At 42.8% G+C, this 23286-nt stretch overlaps 1 protein-coding gene across 2 annotated transcripts in view; it reads left to right on the forward strand.

The window, feature by feature from the left end:
* TAF3 (TATA-box binding protein associated factor 3) overlaps positions 1 to 23286 on the forward strand; it is a 182463-nt gene that overhangs the window by 114276 nt on the left and 44901 nt on the right. The window contains exons 3-4 of one of the 2 annotated variants that reach the window (XM_034436650.3): positions 6920 to 8739; positions 11904 to 11986. In XM_034436650.3, coding sequence (XP_034292541.2) covers positions 6920 to 8739; positions 11904 to 11986 — 1903 coding nt within the window. The remainder of the gene's footprint in view (positions 1 to 6919; positions 8740 to 11903; positions 11987 to 23286) is intronic. The other variant, XM_034436651.3, reaches the window with a different exon arrangement.

Below are 23286 nucleotides of genomic sequence, written 5' to 3' on the forward strand. Positions count from 1 at the left end.
ATAGATGTGTTAGAATCTTGCAATTACAGTTTCTGGATCTCAAGCTGGTAGGATGTCACCAGGATAATGCTCAAGGATTTCTAATGGTATTTCTTTGAGGGCAGATAAATTAAATTACTGTTCTGTCTGCATGCCTCCAGAATGAAAATTCCTTCAAAAAAATAATATCCCCAGAAATTACAACCTCTATATACTGCTTTGATCCAGTTCCTTTGAGCAACGGTTTGCAGGTAGTTCTCGACTTACGATCAAAATTTGATCCCCAAATTTCCATTGCTAAGTAAGGCAGCTGTTTAAGTGAGTTTGGCTTCATTTTGTCACCTTTTTTGTTTTATTTATTTTTTGCTATGGTTGTTAAACAGATCACTGCAATTGTTACACGAATCATGCGGTCCATAAGCAAATCCGTCTTCCCTCGTTTTTTTTTGTTGTTGTTGTTGTTTTTTAATTTGATTTATATGCCGCCCTTCTCCAGTGACTCAGGGCGGCTTACAATGCGCTAAGCAATAGCCTTCATTCTTTTGTATATTTATACAAAGTCAGCTTATTGCCCCCACAAACTGGGTCCTCATTTCACCTACCTTAGAAAGGATGGAAGGCTGAGTCAACCTTGAGCCTGGCGAGATTCGAACCTGCAGTAATTGCAGGCAGCTGTTCTTAATAACAGGGTGCTTTAGACCACTGTACTACCAAGGCCCTTGACTTTGTTGAGGCCGCAGGATGGGTAGCACACTGAGAAATTGTTCCCAAAGACCCGGCAGCCCAGCTGTGACTGGATCCATGCTTCCCTGCCCTCTTCCTAGCCCTTACAGCTGAGAAGTGCATTATCAGCTCAGTCCCAGAGAGCTTGGAAAGCTGAGTCTGCCCATCACTGTCTTACCTCGCAAGGATGGTGTTATTGAGGACAACGGAAGGAGAATAGCTTGACTCCCCTCTTCTTTGGGGCAGCCCTTTAGATTTTGGAGCACTGCTATCATGCCACCCCTAGTCCTTTTCACTAGACTAGTCAAACCCAATTCCTGCCACCGTTCTTCGTATGTTTTAGCCTCCAGTCCCCTGTTCATCTTTGTTGCAGGAGTATTAAAGAGAATTTTTCTTTCACCTCTACACCGAGCTGCTTCTCTGTAACGTTGAGGTCAAAAATATGAATTTGAAATATTTTTCCAGCTCAGCTCATTTCTCTTTTAAATCATGCCCCCCTAGGGAACATGAGCATATTTCACTACCCGAAGAGATCAAGCAGTGATTAAACCAATTTTTTGGAACCTGCACAAAATCTGGCATCCCAGTCTATTTCTAGCAGGTGGCAGTACAGGAGATTTGAGCCTTCTTCTTTTTCCTCTTCTTCCTTTTCCTCTTCCTCTTCTCCTAATCCTCCTCCTCCTCTTCTTATTCTTCTCTTTTTCTTCTCCTCCTCCTCTTCTCCTCCTCCTCCTCCTCCTTCTCTTTCTTCTTCTCCTCCTCTTTCTTCTTCTTCTTCTCCTCCTCCTCCTCCTCCTCTTCTTCTTCTCTTTTTCTCCTCCTCCTCTTCTTCTCCTCCTCCTCCTTTTCTTCTTCTTCTTCTTCTCCTCCTTCTCTTTCTTCTCCCACTCCTCCTCCTCCTTCTCTTTCTTCTTCTCCTCTTCCTCCTCCTTCTCTTTCTTCTTCTCTTTTTCTCCTCCTCCTCCTCCTCTTCTTCTTCTCTTTTTCTCCTCCTCGTCCTCTTCTTCTTCTTCTCTTTTTCTCCTCCTCCTCCTCTTCTTCTCCTTCTCCTCCTCCTCCTCTTCTTCTATTTCTCCTCCTCCTCCTCCTCCTCCTCCTCCTCCTCCTCCTCCTCCTCCTCCTCCTCCTCCTCCTCCTCCTCCTCCTCTTTTAAACGACAAAAACACACATGTCCATCCAAGCAAAACTGGAACTAACACATTTCTGTTTCTTACAGAAGGCTAAATAAAACAGAAGCCTTTATCCCCTAGGCAGAATCTCCACTTTGGACCTGCTGCTGTAAATGCTCTGGGCCTTGGCCAAAGCTTAACTTGTCTTCGTTTGTTTGTTTGTTTGTTTTTACTTAATTTGCACTGCTGGCACAAATTCGTGTTTAGACCTGAGGCTCTTGACTCAAATCTCGTAAATCAAGCCATTGACACATTTTAGAGGAAAGGAAGGGTCTCTCCCCCCCCCCACTCCCAGGCTTGAAAGTCAAACCCCAAAAAATCGAATGAGATTTTTGGAGTGGGGGGGGGGTCCAGACACGAGAAGCAAAGTTTTGTTAAAATAACAAGAATGCACCCACCAAATAAATGTCGGGTTGTTTCTCAAATGTTATTCTGTGGCTTGGTTTTTATTCGAGCACCTTAAAAGTGGATGAAAGGGGATTTTTATGTGCCGTAAGTCAAGTCACTGGAAAAGGGTCGCATGGTGCATCAGCTCCCACTATGCCAAAGTGAAGCCAGAAAAAGCCATTTGTCAAGAAGTAAAAGGACAAAGGAATGTAGTTGTTCTGTAACAGGTGTAGCACTAGAATTGGGCTTGCCATGGGACGCGGTGGCTCAGCCATGGGATGCGGTGGCTCAGTGGCTGAGAGGCTGAGCTTGTCGATCGAAAGGTCGGCAGTTCAACGGTTCGAATCCCTAGTGCTGCGTAACGGAGTGAGCTCCCGTGACTTGTCCCAGCTTCTGCCAACCTAGCAATTCGAAAGCACGTAAAAAATGCAAGTAGAAAAATAGGGACCATCTTTGGTGGGAAGGTAACTGCATTCCGTGCGCCTTTGGCGTTTAGTAATGCCGGCCACATGACCACGGAGATGTCTTCGTACAGCGCTGGCTCTTCGGCTTTGAAACGGAGATGAGCACCGCCCCCTAGAGCCGGGAACGACTAGCACATATATGCGAGGGGAGCCTTTACCTTTACCTTTTAATGTAGCCATTTTGATTTTTTAAAAGCAATATACCTCCATTTGCAGGAACGGGTAGTCCTCGACTTACAACAGTTCTTTTAGTGACCATTCGGAATTTCAGCAGCACTGAAAAAAGTGACTTAGGACCGTTTTTCCCAGTTGCGACCGTTGCAGCCATCCCCATGCTCTCGTGATCAAGATTCAGAAGGTTGGCAGCTGGTTCATATTTGTGACCGTTTAAAATTACAATGGCCCTGAAAAAAGCAAGTAAGGAGTGTTTTTCACACTTAACGACTGTCCCCATGGTCATGTGATCAAAATTCAGAGGCTTGGCAACCGGTTCATATTTATGACGGTTGCAGTGTCCCGGGGTCATGTGATCCCCTCCTGCAACCTTCTGACAAGCGAAGTCAAAGGGGAAAGCATGATTCACTTAACAACTGTATTACCCTGTTTCCCCCAAAATAAGACATCCCCTGATAATAAGCCCAATCGGGCTTTTGAGCGCATGGCAATAAGGCCAAGCATTTATTTCAGGGTCCAAAAAATATAAGCAGGGTCTTATTTTCAGAGAAACACGGTACTAACTTAACAACTGTAGTGATCCACTTAACAACTATGGCAAGAAAGGTTGTAAAATGGGGGCAAAATTCACTTAGCAAATGTTTCACTTATTAACAGAAATTTTGGACTCCGTTGTGTTCATAAGTCAAGATCTGCCTGTACATGTTCTAGTTTAGATGCCAATTGTTCAATGCCAGGTGAACTAACTAACGGGGGAAAAATGATAGGAAAAAAAACCAATAGAAAAAAATCTTTGGCCTTCTAATTAAAAAACTATCTCTTGGCATTTATTTGTGGAGGTTTTAACCATACCTTTTCACTTCTATATAGTGATCGTGTGGACTGAAAAGCCAGTTAAGATAGTACAATTAAACATAATTAAAATAATTAAAATCCAAGTATGATCATGCTGAACCAAGGGTGAGTGTGGGACACTCCTTCCAACCTCTGTCCCACGTCATACATACAACCACAACTGAGCCCAGAATTGCCAAGCGAGACAGTTGTTAAGTAAGCTTTCCCCTATTTTACGACCGTTCTTTCCACTGTTGTTAAGTGAATCACTGCAGTTGTTGAATTAGTCACAGGGTTGGTTGTTGAGTGGATCTGGTTTCCCCCATTGACTTCGCTTGTCGGAAGGCCGCAAAAGGGCATCGCGTGACCCTGGGTTCACTGCAACCCGTCATAAATGTGAACCAGTTGCCAAGCATCTGAATTTTGATCACATGGCCATGAGGGACAGTCGTAATTGTGAAAAACAGTCATTACTCACTTTTTTCAGAGCCGTCGTAACTTGGAACGGTTTCCAAACGAATGGTCGTATGTTGAGGACTACCTGTATGACATGGCAGATAAATAAAATATAAATCTAAATTTATATAAATATAAATTTATCTCGGCTGTTCACCGCCCTGAGTCCTCCGGGAGTAGGGCGGTATAGAAATTTGATACATACATACATACATACATACATACATACATACATAAAATAAAAGAGCCTTGGTAGTACAGTGGTTTAAAGCACCCTGTTATTAAGACCAGCTGCCTGCAATTACTGCTGGTTCGAATCTCTCCAAGACTCAAGGTTGACTCAGCCTTCCATCCTTTCTAAGGTGGGTAAATTGAGGACCCAGTTGGTGGGGGCAATAAGCTGACTTTGTATAAATATACAAAAGTATGAAGGCTATTGCTTAACGCATTGTAAGCCGCCCTGAGTCTCCGGAGAAGGGCGGCATATGAATCAAATAAATAAATAAATAAATAAATAAATAAATAAATAAATAAATAAATAAATAAATAAATAAATAAATAAATAAATAAATAAATAAATAAATAAATAAAGCAACATTTATTATGAACCGCTTAAAGAGTACGGTATATAATCTTAAATGCTATTTCTATTTATTGGTGCCTTTTCTTGGTGTATTTCTGATCTTCAATTAATTAGATTAGAACTCTTTATTGGCCAAGTGTGATTGGACACACAAGGAATTTCTCTTGGTGCATAGGGTCTCAGTGTACATAAAAAGAAAAGATACGTTCGTCAAGAATCATAAAGTACAACACTTACTGATAGTCATAGAGTACAAATAAACAATCAAATTATACTAGGTAACAATCAATATAAATCGTAAGGATACAAGCAACAAGTTACAGTTATGCAGTCATAAGTGGGAGGAGATGAGTGATAGGAACGATGAGAAAATTAATAGTAATGCATTTAGTGAATAGTTTGACAGTGTTGTGGGAATTAGTTGTTAAGCAGAGTGATGGTGTTCGGGGAAAAAACTGTCCTTGTGTCTAGTTGTTCTGGTGTGCAGTGCTCTATACATCGTTTTGGGGGTAAGAGTTGAAATAGTTGATGTCCAGGATGCGAGGGGTCTGTAAATATTTTCCCAGCCCTCTTTTTGACTCGTGCAGTAGACAGGTCCTCAATGGAAGGCAGGTTGGTAGCCAAACCAGACAGTTATGGAGGTGCAGATGACAGACTCAACAATTCCTCTGTAGAACTAGATCAGCAGCTCCTTGGGCAGGTTGAGCTTTCTGAGTTGGCGCAGAAAAAACATTCTTTGCTGAGCTTTTTTGATGTTGGGTGTCCATTTTAGGCCCTGAGATATGATAGAACCTAGAAATTTGAAGGTCTCTACTGTTGATACTGTTGGTAATGCCACCTCAGTGGCATCGCAATGAACCGTTCTTTCCGTGCAAGCGAATTCCTCATGAACTCTATAAACTGTTATCTCATCCAGAGCCTGAAAATGACCCAAAGGTGCTTTTTTCAGGAGACAACTGGACTTCCTTGTTTTTTTTTCCTTGAAGACTGTTTTTTAACAGGGCAACCTGGTTTACCCAATTATGGGATGGAGCCTACTGCTTCCGTTTTCACCTTTTAGCCCCAATCCAGGGGCCTTCCCAGGCAGCCAGTTTTGTGTTAAATTTATCTTTGACCGACAAAGAAAAAAAGGGAGACTACCATAGATCTGTTTCAAGCTATTTAGCTGTCATTAGGAAGCCCAGGGGTGTCAAACTCGATTTCATTGAGGGCCGCATCAGGGTTGTGTTTGACCTTGGGGGACCAGGGTGGGCATGGCCAACTCGGCGTCACTCGTGTCAGGGGCGCCTGTGATGGCCCGAGCGCTCTGCCAGTGAAAATGGGCTCCCAAGCTCTGTTTTAAGCTGTGACGGCCTCCTGCAACTATCAGCCAGCGAAATGGAGCTGGAGGGGCTTCACACAGCCCTCCCAAGTCCATTTTCACTGGTAGAAGCACTGCGGGCCGGTCCTTCACTGTTTCCAGGGCAATTTCACGGGCCAGATCTAAGCACCCTGCAGGCCGGATCCAGCCCCCGGGCCTTGAGTTTGACACCCTTGAGCTAGCGATACCCTTCTGGGATTCGAACCCCGCTTAGAGGTTAATACATCTGCCTAATATGCAAGTAGCTTGGGTTCGAATCCCAGAAGGGTACGGCTAGCTGATGAGAGCTAAATAGCTTGAAATTGATCTATACTAGTCTCCCTTTATTTCTTTGCCAGTAAAAAATAAATTTCTTTGAAGATGTTTCACTTCTCATCCAAGAAGCTTCTTCAGCTAGAGCTGAGGAAGCTTCTTGGATGTGAAGCGAAACGTCTTCAAAGGAAAAAAAAAAACCTAAAAAGTCCAGTTGCCTCTTGAAAAAAGCACCTTTGGGACAACCATCTCCTCTTTTAAATTTAAATTTTAAACATAAATTTTTAATCTGTTTAATTATTGGGTATTTTAAAATTCAGCCTAAATTATTTAATCTGTTTTAATTTATTTTAGATTTTGTATTTCCTGTGTTTTATCTTCTGGCTGTTCACCGCCCTGAGTCCTTCGGGAGAAGGGCAGTATAGAAATTTAATAAAATAAAATAAATAAATAAATAACCATGACCAGGATGACTGAGACCCTCCGTAGACATTTTAGCCTGAAAGTGACTTTTCTCTTTTCTCTCTTCTTACTCCAGAGGAGGAAGAGGAGCAGGTGCCAACGGATGGAGGAACTTCCGCAGAAGCCATGCAGGTTCCTTTGGAGGAAGAAGGAGAAATGGAAGAAGACGAGGCTGTGAACGACGAAAATTACTTAAGCAAGAGGCCCCTGGAAAGCCCCGAATCCGAGGAATTGCCTCCGGCCAAGCGACCCAAACTAACCAACACGAAAGGAGACGCTCAGCTTGACATCACCCCGGAGCCACGCGAACCTCTTAGTTTGATCAACGCCCAGAAGGTGCCTCCAATGCTTTCCCCGGTTTGTGTTCAAGAGGGCAGCGATCAGGTACCGACTTCCCCAGAGCCACCTGTCCTGGCTCCGATGGCAAAGTCCCAGCTGCCCGTTCCCAAACCCTCCGAATCCAAAGCACTTCTTCCTAAACCCAAGACGAAAACAGTCTCTCCGGTGCATAAGACTAAAACGCCCAAGGTTTCCCCATCTCCGGCAGTGATGGGCAGCCCCCTCCGCTCGCCCAAAATTGGTACCAAGGAGAAAAAATCTCCTGGCCGGGCCAAGAGCCCCCGAAGCCCAAAAAGTCCCAAACTTCCAGTCCACGTGGTCCCTCAAATAACAATTAAGCAGGAGACCCCGATGAAAACCCCATTAGTTGTACTGAGCGAAAAGATGGGGAAAGAGACTATTCAGGTTAAACAAGTACCGATGCCAGCTGAACCTGTCAAACCCACAAGTGAGAATCCAGCAAAGAAATTTATGGTGATGGACAAGACAATCGACGATTCGATTGACGCGGTCATTGCCCGGGCATGTGCCGAACGGGATCCAGATCCATTTGAGTTTTCTTCTGGGTCTGAATCCGAAGGAGATGTTTTCACGAGTCCCAAAAGACTTTCTGTGTCTGAGCCTCCCATCCCTAAAGCTTCCGTTTCGGCGAATAGCGGCTTAAATAAAGCAGGAAGCACCCCACTTCCGCCTTCTGGCGGAACCTCAAGTTCGGACATTTCATGGACAATGGACGATTCGATCGACGAGGTGATTCGCAAAGCCAACATGGGCCCTCACGCAAATTTACCGGCGAGCTTCCCCTATTTCTCATCTCCTTCGGCTTCTCCGCCCACACCGGAACCTTTGCTCAAAATCTACGAGGAGAAAACGAAGCAGGCGGCCTCAGTGGAGGTGAAGAAGAAGCTGAAGAAGGAGCTGAAGACCAAAATGAAAAAGAAAGAAAAGCAGAAAGATAAGGAGAAGAACAAAGACAAGGAGAAGAACAAAGACAAGGAGAAGAACAAGGAGAAGGACCGAGACAAGGAAGGAGGCCGAGAAGCCAAGTTTCAATGGAAGGACCTGCTCAGAGGAGACGATGACCTGGATTCTTTCAAGTTCAAAATGAAGGACTTTGAGGACGACACCAAAGTCAAGATCAAAGACCTAGGGTCCAAGAAAGAACGCGAGAAACACAAAGAAAAGAAGAAAGAGAAAGAGAAAGGCAAAAAGGACCGAGAGAAGAAAGACAAGGAGAAAATAAAAGAGAAAAGTAAGGACAAGGCTAAAGCTTTGTCAGTCCCTCTGATCCTCCCTCCCAAAGACCTGGCCCTCCCCTTGTACTGCACCCCGACCACCATGAAGCTCCCCTCGTTGCTGCAGCCCCCTTCCTCAGTCCTTCCCGAGAAGCTGTTCGAGGAGAAGGAAAAACCCAAAGAAAAGAAAAAAGACAAAAAAGAGAAGAAGAAAAAGAAGGAGCGGGAGAAGGACAAAGAGAAGGAGAAAAGAGAGAAAGAGAAAGAGAAGAAGGAAAGGGAAAAGAAAGAGAAAGAGAAAGAGAAACACAAGCATGAAAAAGTAAGTTGATGTCATGCGTTGGTAGGTAGCGTCAGATTCGCCTTCCTCATGGCCTGAAATTATATGCTGATTACTTTTTTTTTTGTTTGTTTAATGACATACCGTATTTTTTCGGACTATAAGATGCACTTTTTTGCCTCCCAAAAGGGGGTGAAAATGTCTATGCCTCTATAAGACGCATATTGCCAAAGATGCATTGTCTATGCATCTACAAGATGGCCTGGCCGCCTGCTGGCCATTTTTTGGCCTCCACGTGCCCCTTTTTCAGGCCTTTTTTTGGCTCATTTTCAGGGGGTTTTCAGCCTGTTTCTGAGGCTTTTTTCAGCCCATTTTTGAGGCTTTTTAGCACGTTTTCTAGCCTTTTTGAGGCTTTCATTGGCCTGTTTTCAAGGCTTTTTTCGGCCCATTTTTCAGAAAAAAACGGGCCAAAAAAGCCTCAAGAACAGGCCCCAAAAAGCCTCAAAAATGGGCCAAAAAAGTCTTGAAAACGGGCCAAAAATAGCTTCAAAAATGGGCCAAAAAAGCCTCGAAAACAGAAGCAGAAAAAAGGCTGGAAAAGGGCCAAAAAAAGGGCCGAAAATGGGGTGCACCGAGGCCAAAAACATTTTTTTTTATTGTTGTTGTTTTCCTCTTCTAAATTTAGGTGTGTCTTTTAGTCTGAAAAGTACGGTAATTAGCCTAAAAATGGAGGGCCTGTGCAGGATTCTGAAATTTAAATCAGGAATGAAAATAGTAAGAGGGAGAGACTGCAGATCATTAGACCGTATCCAGGTAGTCCTTGACTCTGATGATCGCGCGGCTCAGCTGGGCATGGGGGGGGGGCAGGGATTTTTGTTATCGGTTCTCCAAACCACCCGCTGCCATCGCTACCGGATCGGGCAATCCGGTCTGAACCGGGAGCATTTCACCCCTGATATGGAGTCAGAGACTTGTGAAGCCTCCAAAGGGATTTGCATTTGATCTGGAGTCAGGTTAGATGAGAGATGCCAATGAAGGGGGCTCAGGATCTTCCCCCTTGGCCTAAGGCAGAGGTGGGCAGGTGGGCAACTAGGCCAGCTTTACCACCTGTGGACTTCAACTCCCAGAATTCCTGAACCAGCATCATTCAGATTTTCTCATCTCTCATCCAGCAAACTCGTTAACCTCTTGAGTTGATGTGAACTCTTCCCTTGGAAAACACCTTCAGGGTTCAAACAGGAGATTCTTTTGAAGAAATGCTCTGTCTCAAAGTAAACTGTGCAGAGACCAAGGAGAAAAAAGAGAATCTGGGGGGAAAAGACAGAAAGAGAAATTTTGCTCCGACGATCAGATTATCGGGCTATTTGATAGAGGTGTAGTGGGAGGTGGGGGGAGAAAGCCAGTTCATTGAAGGAGACAGAAGGGATTTAAGTATCTGTGTTTAAATCTGTCTACCTCCCCTCTATCTGGGCTGGTATTTCCTTCTCACTGCTCCTTCATTTATTTTTTTTCTCTAGGTTGGATACTTTGGCATAAGAAACCACTCTATAAATCCCTATAATAATCACATTGGATGGGGTAAATCTCCCAAGTAGAAATCGCATATAAATAGATATCTCTCAATGACTGCCTTACCTGCGGAGTGGGGGAGTCGTCATAATTGCAGCATTCATATATTAGCAGATTTTGAGAGAAGATAGGATTCTGTTCCAAACTGCAGCTTAAAGCGCTGAATGATTAAAATGAACTTAGAAAATAAAAAAATAAAAATAAAATAAAATAAAATAGCTCTTCCCTCATTTTATAACTAGATCTCGTCTCCTACCGTTAACAATTCAGTACACTATTAGGACTATAATGCACCATTACAAGTGATTAAAAAGAAATCTACCCTTTATACTCCTAAAATATATTGCATTATAGGAAAGCAATATAAGCTTGGGCAGATTACATTGACAAAGCTTTCTGTTAGCTTTGGCGAAAAGTCCCTGTCAAAAGATAAAACTTTAAAGCCAGGCTGCATGAAAGAATCCCTACCACACAAAATTAAAATTTAAACCGATCTCCACAGATAAGCCTTTCCCTCTCTTTTTCTTTCTTTTTTCTTTTTCTTTTTTCTTTTTATTAAAAAAAACGATGGAAAAAGTCGTCCCATCTCTTTGCTGGAAGTCAGGATTTTGAAAATAAATTTTCTCCCCTCCCCCCCTCCCTTTTTTTTTTTTTTTAAATCTCATGAGTGATTTTCATTTTTTGCAAGGCTGCTCTGTTGGTGTCCTGGAAAAACGGAGAGTTAAGGCTTTATCAGTTGGTGCCCTGAGGTATGTGGCAAAGAAGCTAAATCCTTGAAGATTAGTGCCAAAAAAAAAAAAAAGGAAAAAGAAAAAAAAATCCTGCAGCACACCGCAATAAGGGGCTTATAGGACTACTAGTATTAGTTCAGGTGAAAGAAGTATTGCTTATACATAAAACTGGACAAATCCAGGGACAATGTATTTTTAGCTAGCTACAAAGGAGTCTTACATTGCTGGACATTGCCACTTCGGTGACTTGAAAGCTCAATAATTCACTGTAGATATTCTTGTCCAGCCCAAGTGCCCAGCTTCCTCCAGAATTGCAGTTCTTTAAATTTTAATTGTCGAGAGTTCATGACATTAAATATAATATTAATTTAAATGGACAGATATATATATCTGTCCATTTAAATTAATAGAATGGAATGGAATGGAATGGAATGGAATGGAATGGAATGGGTTATAGAATAGAATAGAATAGAATAGAATAGAATAGAATAGAATAGAATAGAATAGAATAGAATAGAATAGAATAGAATAGAATAACAGAGTTGGAAGGGACCTTGGAGGTCTTCTAGTCCAATCCCATGCTTAGGCAGGAAACCCTACACCTCTTCAGACAAATGGTTATCTAATCTCTGATTAAAAACTTCCAGTGTTGGAGCATTCACAACTTCTGGAGGCAAGTTGTTCCACTGATTAATTGTTCTGTCAGCCATTGCGTCTTGTCCTGCCCTCAGGTGCTTTGTTCCCTCCTCACCTTTACAGACCTTGAGTCGATTCTGGGAATTGGAAGTCCACAGTCTTAAAAGTTGCCAACTTTGGAGACCCCTTGCTTTGCCTAACCCAAGACAGCATGAAAACATTTCTCCATAGCTGCTACCCTGTTTTAACACTGGAATCTGTTACCTTTAGCAGATCAAAATCGAGCCCGTTATCATGGCCCCATCTCCTGTGATCCCCCGGCTGACGCTGCGAGTGGGTGGTCAGGACAAAATGTAAGTATGAAATAACCCATTTGATCAATTCTTGGTGGATATGGTTTCCTCTGCTTGTGGCAAAATCCATTTCATAGACTGTATCATTTTTCCTAATGAATTTATTTCCTGAACATTGGTTGCCATGATAATTAACGCATTTTTTTTTAAAAAAAAAAATTGCAATTAAATATAAAGCCTTTAAAACTACCCAAGGGCATAATCCCCGTTTCACGATTGTACGGGCAAGATTAAGACTTTTTGTTTGTCTTCCTGTGTTTCGCGTTCAAGGACACTAAACAAAACTTAAAAAGGCTTAAGGAATAATGTTTTGGAATCCAGACCGCTAACCGCGATTTGCTTAAAAATGGCACACGAATTGTACAATTGACTTGTACAATTGGCAGCTTATGACATTGAACAAAAATAGTCGCTATTATTTCATCAGACTTGATCTCCGAAAATGAGATATTGTTTAATAGTATCATTTGATACAATGGCTTGGATTGAATAGCGTACACATGTACGTGTTAATGTTATATTTATCTCTGGCATTTTATAAGCCCTTTGTTTAGTCAGTACTGGCTTCTAAAAAAAAGATAAAAATGAGTAATAGCGATGCAACGGTAGAAATGTGGGATGGATTTTTTAAAAATTTATTTGTTTATTAAATTTAATCACCAGCCATCTCAGCGTCACGTGATTCCGGATGGCTTACAATCCAATCAAACAATTGTCAAGTGCAGGAAATCAGGAGTCCAGGCAGTTCAAATGAATATATAGGTTTATTGTACGCTAAAGCACCGTACAAGATCCGAACTACTAACAGTGAAGGCAAATTGGCAATGAATTCAAGGAGAGCTGGACTTAGATCTCTTGTGGGCACAAAGGGACTCAAAACTTATGACATGTTTGACCCCTCCCTCGGGCTCAGCTTGGTGATCTCCTACAACAATATTAGCATAGCAATAGATTTATATACCACTTCACAGTGCTTTTAGCCCTCTCTAAGCGGTTTACAGAGTCAGCATATTACCCCCCCAACAATCCGGGTCCTCATTTTACCGACCTCGGAAGGCTGGAAGGCTGAGTCGACCATAAAGAGTAAGATTAAACAGTAAAACAATATGTTAAAAATTAACAAAGAAATAGCTAAGAATCTGGGGGAGAAGGGGTGAAGAGGGGATCTTCTATTTAATCCATTAACCACTTCCAGTATGACATGCCCCTATCGGGACCCCAGGCCAGACAGCAGAGCTAGGTATAAGGCCCTTCTGGAAGACTAAGAGGGTGGGGACAAATCTCACCTCAAGGGCTACGATGTTCCAGAAGGCAGGAGCCACAGCAAAAAAGGCCCTTCTCTGGACCCGCCACAAGCATTTCCTTGGCCAATGAGGTCCATAACATTCCTCTTGTGCCATATGAGCTGCGGTGGCACAGCAGTTAGAGTGCAGTACTGCAGGCTACTTCTGCTGACTGCCTGCAATTTAGCAGATTGAATCTCACCAGGCTCAAGGTTGACTCAACCTTCCCTCCTTCCAAGGTGGGTAAAATGAGGACCCAAATTGTTGCGGGCAAGATGCTGACTCTGTAAACCGCTTAGGGAGGGCTGTAAAGCACTGTAAAGCGGTATATAAGTCTAAGTGCTATTGCTAGTGCTATCACAAGTGGGGTGAGCCAATTTCGTTGGAGTGAGATGGTTCCTCAGGTGTCAAGCGCAGGAAATCGGGAGTCCTGGCAGTTCTAATGAATATATAGGTTTATTGCAAGCTAAAGCTCTCTACAAGAATCTGAACTACTAAGGGTCAAAGCAAACTGGCAGTAGATAAGAATCAGAGGAGTTCAAGGTGAGCTGGACTTCAGTCACTTGTGGGCACGAAGGAACTCCAGACTGATGATGCCCTTGACCCTTCCCTCAGGATCGGGGATTGGACAGGTGAAACATACATTTTACAACTTCAGAAAATGATACTCTGAGGAATGGTACTCCTCGGCTTATAACTATTCATTTAATGATCGTTCAAAAGTTACAACGGCACTGAAAAAAAGTGACTTACGACCATTTTTCAGATTTACCAATCATTGCAGGGTCCCGGGTTCACGCGATCCCCTTTTGCAACCTTCTGAGAAGCAAAAGTCAATGAGGGAAGCCAGAATCACTTTACTAATTTAACAACTATGATGATTCACTTAACAACGCTCGTTGAAAGAAAAGTCCTAAAATAGGGCAAAATTCACTGAATAACTGCCTTGCTTAGCGATGGACTAAGCCAGGGGTCGGCAACCTTAAACAGTCAAAAAGCCACAAACGTCCCAACCGGAAGCCCCCCTGTTCAATTCTGGAGCTGACCGGAAGTCCAGTTCCCCCAGCATAGAGTCTCCTCCTAGCGCGGCATCCTTCTTCCTCTGCCAACCGGAGATCTGGTTTTCAAACCATAGAGCGGCGTCCTTTTTCCTCTACCTGTCCTAACCGAAAGTCCTATCAATTGTGGAGCTGACTGGCAACAGGGAGCCGCAGCAGAGGGATGAAAGAGCCACATGTGGCTCCAGAGCCACGAGTTGCTGACCTCTGGACTAAGCCAAGGGTGTCAACCTCGATTTCATTGAGGGCCACATCAGGGTTGTGTTTGACTTCCGGGAGCTGGGGTGGGCATGGTCGGAGTGGGTGTGGCCAGCTTGACGTCATTTGTGTCGGGCGCCTGTGGTGGCCCGAGCGCTCTGCCTGCAAAAACGGGCTCCCGTGGGCCGTGGGCCTCCCAAGCACATGGCCCTCCCAAACTCCAGTTTCACTGGCAGAGGCACCGTGGGTTGGTCCTTTGCTGTTTCCAGGGCGGCCCCACAAGCCAGATCTAAGCACTCCACGGGCCATATCCTTGAGTTTGACACCCCTGGACTAAGCGAACTGTCGTAAGTCGAGGACTGCCTGCATATAAGTGCAGTTTTGTGGGGTCCCCCGTAGAGCGATACAATCGTCTCTCAAAGCATCTGCAATTCTGCCCAGGTTTTCAAATCTGTCAGATTGTTATGCCTGCTGGATAAGCGTCGCCTGCCAAAATGAGATCACCCGACTGTTCGAGTAGGAAGTTGTTTTTGGAGACTTTAATGAGAGCATTGTTGAGGTATGGATGGTCGGAAAACTATCGTTGCTATTTAGGAGTCTTGCAACATTCTTATTCCACACTGAATGTATGCAGGTAATAAGAGGGAGAAACAACCTGAAAGACAATTCCAGTGTTTGAGTAAAAGGGGGGGGGACAAAAATCTTTCAAAATGAAAAATCGTCTTTGGACATAAGGAATGGAGAAGTCCCCCAATAAAGCATGACAATAGGGGTCCCTCGGAATCAATTGATTGGAATTTCTGGAAACTCATGGAGACCACCAAGTTAACAGAATAACAGGGTTGGAAGGGATCTTGGAGGTCTTCTAGTCCAACCCCTTGCTCAGACAGGAAACGCTATATCATTTATAGGGTCTACTCTAGAATCCCCACAATGTAAAAAAAAAAAAAGATGTTGAGATACTAGAAAATGTGCAGAGAAGAGCAATAAAGATGATTAGGGGATTGAAGGCCAAAACATATAAAGAATAATTGCTGGAACTGGGTATGTCTAGTCTAGTCTAGTGGGGGGGGAAAAAAAGACTAGGGGAGACATGATAGCAGTCTTCCAATATCTCAGGGGCTGCCACAAAGAAGAAGGAGTCAAGCTATTCTCCAAAGCACCTGAGGGCAGGACAAGAAGCAATGGGTGGAAACTAATCAAGGAGAGAAGCAACCTAGAACTAAGGAGAAACTTCCTGACAGTTAGAACAATTAATCAGTAGAAGAACTTGCCTCCAGAAGTTGTAGATCCTCCAACACTGGAAGTTTTTAAGAAGAGGTTGGATAACCGTTTGTCTGAAGTGGTGTAGGGTTTCCTGCCTAAGGAGGGTTGGACTAGAAGACCTCCAAGGTCCCTTCCAACTCTGTTGTTCTGTTCTATTTCAGACAGGTGGCTGTCCAATCTCTTCTTAAAAAAACCTCCAGTAATGGGGCACCCACAGCTTCTGGAGGGAAGCCGTTCCACTGATTAATTCTTCTCACTATCAGGAAATTTCTCCTTAATTCCAGGTTACTTCTCTCCTGGGTTAGTTCCCATCCATTGCTTCTTGTCCTGCCTTCAGGTGTTTTGGAGAATAGGTTGAACCCCCCCCCCCCCCACCTCTTCTTCGTGGCAACTTCAAATATTAGAAGACTGCTATCATATGAGAAGAAGCAATTACAGTATCGGAGAATGTAGTGACAGAGCAGAGTTTTAGACTAAAGTTTAGCACCTGAAGTTTAGCATCAGGGATCCCCAACCTCCAGTCCATGGACTGGCACCGGGCCACGGCATAAAAGAAACCGGGCCACGCAAACAAGCGAAGCCCCATCCGTGGGATTTAGGCAGCATGCAAAAAACCACATCCTCTCCGGTCCGTGGATAAATTCTCCCCACGGAACCGGTCCCTTGAGCCCTAAAGGTTGCGGGCCACTGATGATACGCGACTCACCTAAATATGTTTATAGCTTTTACAGGTAGTCCTCGGCTTACAACCATTCATTTAGCGACCGTTCAAAGTTGCAACAGCAGGGGAGAAAAGCGACTCATGCCCATTTTTCAAACGGGTGTCAGCGGTCACGTGATCAAAATTCACGGCAACAGACTTGTATTTATGACAGCTCAAGTGTCCCGGGGTCATGTGATCCCCTTTTGTGACCTTCCCAGCTGGCTTCCCACAAGCAAAGTCAATGGGGGAAGCCAGATTCTCTTTAACGGCCACATGATTCACCTAATAACTACAGTGATTGGTTTGACGACCGTGAAAAGAAAGGTCGTAAAAGGGGGCAAAAGCTCACTTAACAACGGTCTTGCTTAGCAACAGAAACATTGGACTCCACTATGGTCATAAATTGAGAACTCCGGAATTTAAGATTTTTAAAATCTTAAGTTCCGGAGTTCGCAGAATGTCTGCTTCTTTTTTTACATACATATATATATATATCCATCCATCCATACGTGTATATATATATATATGTATATGTATATGTATATGTATATGTATATGTATATAATATATATATCCCTCTGAAAAAAAGAACATGGTTTGAGAAGGGGGAGAAAAGAGGAAGGGGAAAAACCCATAAAATTGTTCGCTTTTCCTCTCTAAATAATACCGAAGAGAAACAGGTTGAGGGATTTATGTGTCCCCTCAGAAGAAGGGAAGTTGAAATTGTTTGCATCAAATCACTAGAAAGAGATAAATGTATTTGCACCTCCAGTAGACAGTTTCTATTAAGGTCCATCAATCCTGAGCTGCAGAAACTTTCCGTGTGGATAAAAAGGTGACTTTTTTCCCTCAGTATTTGGGTTTTTCTGTTTGGACTAAGAACAGCAAATAGAGATTTATTATTATTATTATTATTATTTAATCTTGTGCGTGTGTGCCTTCGAGTCAGTTTTTGATTCCCGGTGACTGGATAAAATCTGTTGGGTGTCCTGGCCTGTTTTTGGAAGAGGCATTAAAATTAGATCCGGGTTTACCCAACCTTGGTGCTTTTAAGACGTATGGACTTCAACTCCCAGAATTCCCCAGCCAGCATGGCTGGCCGAGGGAATTCTGGGAGTTGAAGTTCACACGTCTTAAAGTCGCCACGGTTGGGAAACCTTAAATTATTAGACGGTACGCCCAAGACGTTTTTGGCACCCATTGTGTCTGTTGTCTGCTGTGGGTCTATTGCTTTATTGTTTGCTGTTATTATTATATGATTTGATTTATAGTCTTTCTGCTTTGGCAACCACTCAAGGTGACATGTTTATGGAGCCTGTGCGGTTTGGGAGTTTTCTTGTAGGCACTCTGAAAAAATCTTTGCACCGAGAAACAGGTCGCAATTGCTTTAAAATTCAAGGTCTGCTTGACAGTTTAACTCTGGCAAGTCAGTCTGTGGATCCTTTTTCCTCTCCATTTTTTCAGGTCTCATTAATCCCATTGATACTCAAATTATATCAAAATCTTTTCTCTTTCGTGTTTTGTCCAGTATCTATACTGCCCAATATATGTTCAAATGTGAGTATGTGACTAAGTTTCCAAAAAGCCTGGCCTTCCTTATAAAAGGAAACATCTTTACAGATAGTCCTCAACTTATATCCATTCGTTTAGTGACCATTTGAAATTACAATGGCACTATGACTGTTTTTCGCATTTACGACTGTTGCAGTCTCCTCATCACACAATGTATTTGGATGCTTAGGAACTGGCTCATAGTTATGACGGTTGCAGTGTCCCAGAGTCATGTGATCCCCTTCTGACAAACAAAGTCAATGGGGAAGCCAGATTCACTTAACAAGCGTGTTGCTGCAGTGATTCACTTAACAACAGTGGCGAGGAAGGTCATAAAATGGGGCAAAACTCACTTAACAACTGTCTCGCTTAGCCACAGAAATGTTGAGCTCAATTGTGATTGTAAGTCGATTGTATTGGATAAACTGATATTTTTGAGCCTACATTGGTTTGAGCAAACATAACTCTCGGGGCAATAAATGTCTGTTTATTTATTCAGTTACCAATTTGAATCAATATTCAGACAGTGAAATTATTGACTAATTATCTTTAATATGAGTATTTGCATATGTTTCTATAGACGTTTTGTGTGTAATGTTTGGAAAACACATTCTTCCTCCTTTCCAATGACTCTGCCAAGATACGGCAGATTGTACACTTGGATTGATCTATGCGTACAATTCAGTAAAAATAAATATTTTTGCGATGCCTTGTTTCATTCACAAGCAGGTCCATGTAAATAATTGATTCTCTATAACTACTTAAGAATCCTATTTTCTCCCTCCTTGGAAAAGTCTTCTACATACAAATATATACAGTACACATTCACATTTTAAAAGAAACTTTTCAACTAATTTAAATGTATATTCCAAACAGATGGACCGGATTGTCGAGTCTGGTTCTTCTATATCTAAAGCAAGTTTGAAAAGATCTTATGAGAAGTTTTAAATTTCAAACACCAGTTTCTTGCAAGTGCTTTGACTTCACAATAAAACCCAAGTGGAAAAAAAATAGATTATAATCACAGAATCTCTAATGCCTTTGTAGTAAACAAGTACAGTAATACTTGCGTAAATGCCACATTAGAAGAAATTTATTGGATTCCATTCTAATGTAATTAGAGCTAAATTTGTTCTATAAATGAATAAAGGTCAACGACGAATCTGTTTTATCTCCAATTTGAGCTTCAATAAATTGCTTTATTTAATTTGTTGTGAAAGATCTTATCCTTTAACGGATCGAGGATTTTGGTCTACCGGGTTTCTAAGGAATCTGCAGTTACTTTTATATGATTTGATAGATCTTGCCAGTCCTGGGTATGCTGTTGTTATTAAGTCAGAAGATTACTACTGTAATTTAGAGTCTAAAGGGAAACATTTATGATTAATTATCTAGAAAAAGCTGGTGGGTTAACTTCAGTTGCCAGTAGGATTTGAGCATCCTTGTCTGCACTGTTTTATTTCCAAATGGGTTATCGCATTTATTGACTGATAAATGCCCTTTACTTGATGAGATTGTATAACATCCCCGTTCATGAAATTGCAGTTTTGGTAGGCTGCCACAGGCTGCTGGATTCATGCAAAAGATTTGGAACAAGGAACAATCTTTCAGAGGACTCCAGGTTCAAAATAAATTAATTGTAACATTAATTAATAATTACTTGGGCCCATTCTTGCTTAACTGATCGATTGGAATTTGGAGATTGTAGCTTATCTCATAGAAGTGTGAAGAACGCCTACCTGTAGCATATACAGATATTGAGCTCAATCATATATATTTGACTATTATATGATGGTGTCTGTACAGGTAGTCCTTGACTTAAAACAGTTCATTTAGTGACCATACAAAGTTACAACCGCACTGTAAAAAGGGACTTAGGACCGTTTTTCACACGTACGACCTTTGCAACATCCCCATGGTCACGTGATTTACATACAAATGCTTGACAACTTGTTCATGTTTATGACGGTTGCAGTGTCCCGGGATCACGCGATCCCCTTTTTGCGACCTTAGGACAAGCAAAGTCAGCGGGGTGGCCAGATTCGCTTAACAACCGTGTTACTCACTCAACGACGGCAGTGATTCACTTAACAAATGTGGCGAGAAAAGCTGTAAAATGGGGCAAAACTCACTTAACAAATTCCTCACCTAGCAACCTAAGTTCTGGGCTCAATGGTGGTCGTAAATCGAGGACTACCTGTAGTTATATGGTGACATTGGGCCAGTCCCTCTCTCTCGGCCCAATTCACCTCATAGGGTTGTTGTTATTGTGGGGAAAATAGGAGGAGGAGGGAGTATTAGGTGTGTTCACCACCTTGTGTAATTTATAACAGTAGTAAAGATGGGATAAAAATCAGGTAAATATGCTGTTTTTAAAAAAAGTCCCTTTTTGACTACAAAATGGCTGCTAAAGGGGCTGAGATTCACCCAGTCAGAAAGTACCTACTAGTAACAAAACACTCTGTGTGTGTGTGTGTGTGTGTGTGTGTGTGTGTGTGTATGTGTGTGTGTGCATGCGTGTATGCACTCATGCGCTCCCAGGCCTGCTTTAAAGTTTTGCTTGCCTTTGTCCCTAGCTTATTTTTATTATAATTAATTTTACCTTCGTACGTTTTGTCTCATGTTTGTTCCACCAAATAATAACACCCATTTTTCACAGAGCAAATGGGATTTACAGCACCTGCATCTGCCTACTCCCTTCTTACTGAATTCACCCAATATTTGGCATTTGCACCATTCTTTCAACCATAAACTAGCCAAAACGCTAACCTGGGGAGAAAAAAAAAAAAGCCTAGTTTGCATGGAAAAAAAAAAAATTAAACACAGTACAAAGCCCCTAGATTTTTTTATTTTAAACTGATATCGCTGAACATGCACCGAAGTTGAGTTCCCAGAGGCTAAATCGATAATGTTCAGAAACCTACAATAGCTTGAACAAAACAATGGAGGACAACACGGCTATCGCCCCGTGCCCCAAAATCCAAAACATAACGTACAGTGAGGTGCCCGGTTCAGGGAAAGCAATAATGGTAGTTCTCACATACACACGCAACGAAAACATCTGGGGACACACATCGCACCAGAGCTTGCACGTAACGCAAGGGAAATCATTTTCTAAAATCTCAGAATATTTCCTGAGAACCCCCTCAGGCCGGAAGCTGATGTTTAGCCTTTGTTCCACAGCAAGCGTTTTGCGACGGTTGCACTGCTGTGGTTTAAGAGAGAGAGAGAGAGAGAGAGAGAGAGAGAGAGAGAGAGAGAGACATGCAACAAAACTGCACCAAAATTTCAGCTTCTCCGTCACTCGGGGAACTGAATTTTCTGCATCTCTCATTTTATACAGGCAGTTCTTATGATCACCATCGAGCCCAAACATTTCCACTGCTAAGCAAGACGGTTGTTAAGGGAAGCCTGCCCCATTGTACGACCTTTCTTGACACTGTTTTTTAAGCCAGTCGCCGCAGTTGTTCAATTGGTAACGTGATTGTTAAGTGACTCTGGGTTCCCTGTTGACTTTGCTTGTCCGAAGGTCGCAAAAGTTGGCTCACACAACCCCGGGGACACAGCAAACTGTCATAGAGACATGCCAGTTGCCCATTTTGATCACATGACCCACGAGGATGCTGCAACGGTCATTGTGTTCGTAAGTCACTTTTTTCAGTGGCGTTGTAAGTTCGAGCGATCGCAAAAAGATTGGTTGTAAGTCGAAGACCATCTGTAGTCTAAAGCAGGGATCTCAGGGACTTCAACTCCCAGCTTCGTTGGCTGAGGAATTCTGGGAGTTGAAGTCCACAAGTCTTAAAGTTGCCAAGGTTGGTCTAAAGCAGTGTTTCTCAACCTTGATAGCTTGAAGATGGATGGACTTCGACTCCCAGAATTCCCCAGCCAGCCCATCTTCAAGCTTCCAAGGTTGAGAAACACTGGTCTAAAGTAATAGACTTCAAAACAAGTAAGGCCTTCAAGTCAAACTTTTTGTTTGCTTCATGGATATATATGCACTTGTAGTTTTCTTGGTAGCAGTGTAGAAGTGGTCTCTGGTAGTTGCAGTGTCCCGGGGTCATGTGATCCACTTTTGCGACCATCTGACAAGCAAATCAATGGAGAACCCAGATTCACTTAACAATCATGTCACTAATTTAACACCTGCAGTGATTCACTTTAACACATTGCTAGTTTCTTTTAGGTGGATGATTATGATATATCATGGTATGTCATTCGATCAGACAGATGTTTAGACTGGATTTGGCATTTCTGTCCCCCTATCAAGTCCTTCCCAAGAATCGGGGATAGGCAGGATCGTTGCAAGGATGTAAGCTGTTTCGAGTCAAGCTGCCCTTCGCAATTGACCGATGGTGATTTTGTCAATTCCAAAGGTGTTGAAGTGGTGCTCCGGTTGTTTTGGGATTGCACCCAAGGCGTTATTACTATTTATTATTATGGCTCGTGGCACAGTCAGCCAGATGTTCGGAGTGCCTTTGGCATTTTTTATGGACCTATCGAGTCCTTCCCAAGGACCTGGGAATAAGCAGATGTGGATGTTTGATGATGTTAGAGGTATCATCGCAGGATGTAAGCTGTTCTCAGTAAAACTGCCTTTTGCAATTGACCGATGGGATTTTGTCAATTCCGATGGTGTGCAAGTGGTGCTCCAGATGTTTTGGGATTCCACCCAAGGCGCCTATGACTATTAGTATTACCTTTGCTTTCTTTTGCCACAATTGTTCTGTTTCTATTTGCAGATCTTTATATTTTGATTTTTCTCTTGTTTTTTCTCTTATTCTGCTGTCTCCACTAACCTAGAGACCTGGAATTTTCTGGTGGTCTCTGATCCAGATATTAACCCGGTCCAACAGCAACAATGAAGGTTTTGCGGGTGACTGGCCACCTCTCTGGATAGGCTTCAAAAGCACTCCTTAAACATTCTGTGGAAACTTTTGAGACCTGCCCAGACCCTTGGAGTCTGTGCCATTATACAAAAAAGGGAAGAATTTATGCGGCGCTAGCAAATCACAAAGGAAGTCACTTCTCATTGTTGTTGTTGTTGTTAGTTGCGAAGTTGTGTCCGACCCATTGCGACCCCATGGACAACGTTCCTCCAGGCCTTCCTGTCCTCCACCATCCTCTGGAGTCCATTTAAGCTCACGCCGACTGCTTCAGTGACTCCATCCAGCCACCTCCTTCTCTGCCGTCCCCTTCTTCTTTTGCCCTCCATTTTTTCCAGCATTAGGCTCTTCTCCAGGG

Source organism: Pantherophis guttatus, chromosome 7, assembly GCF_059756535.1.
Source record: "Pantherophis guttatus breed Tessera chromosome 7, ASM5975653v1, whole genome shotgun sequence".
Classification (NCBI taxonomy): Eukaryota; Metazoa; Chordata; class Lepidosauria; order Squamata; family Colubridae; genus Pantherophis; species Pantherophis guttatus.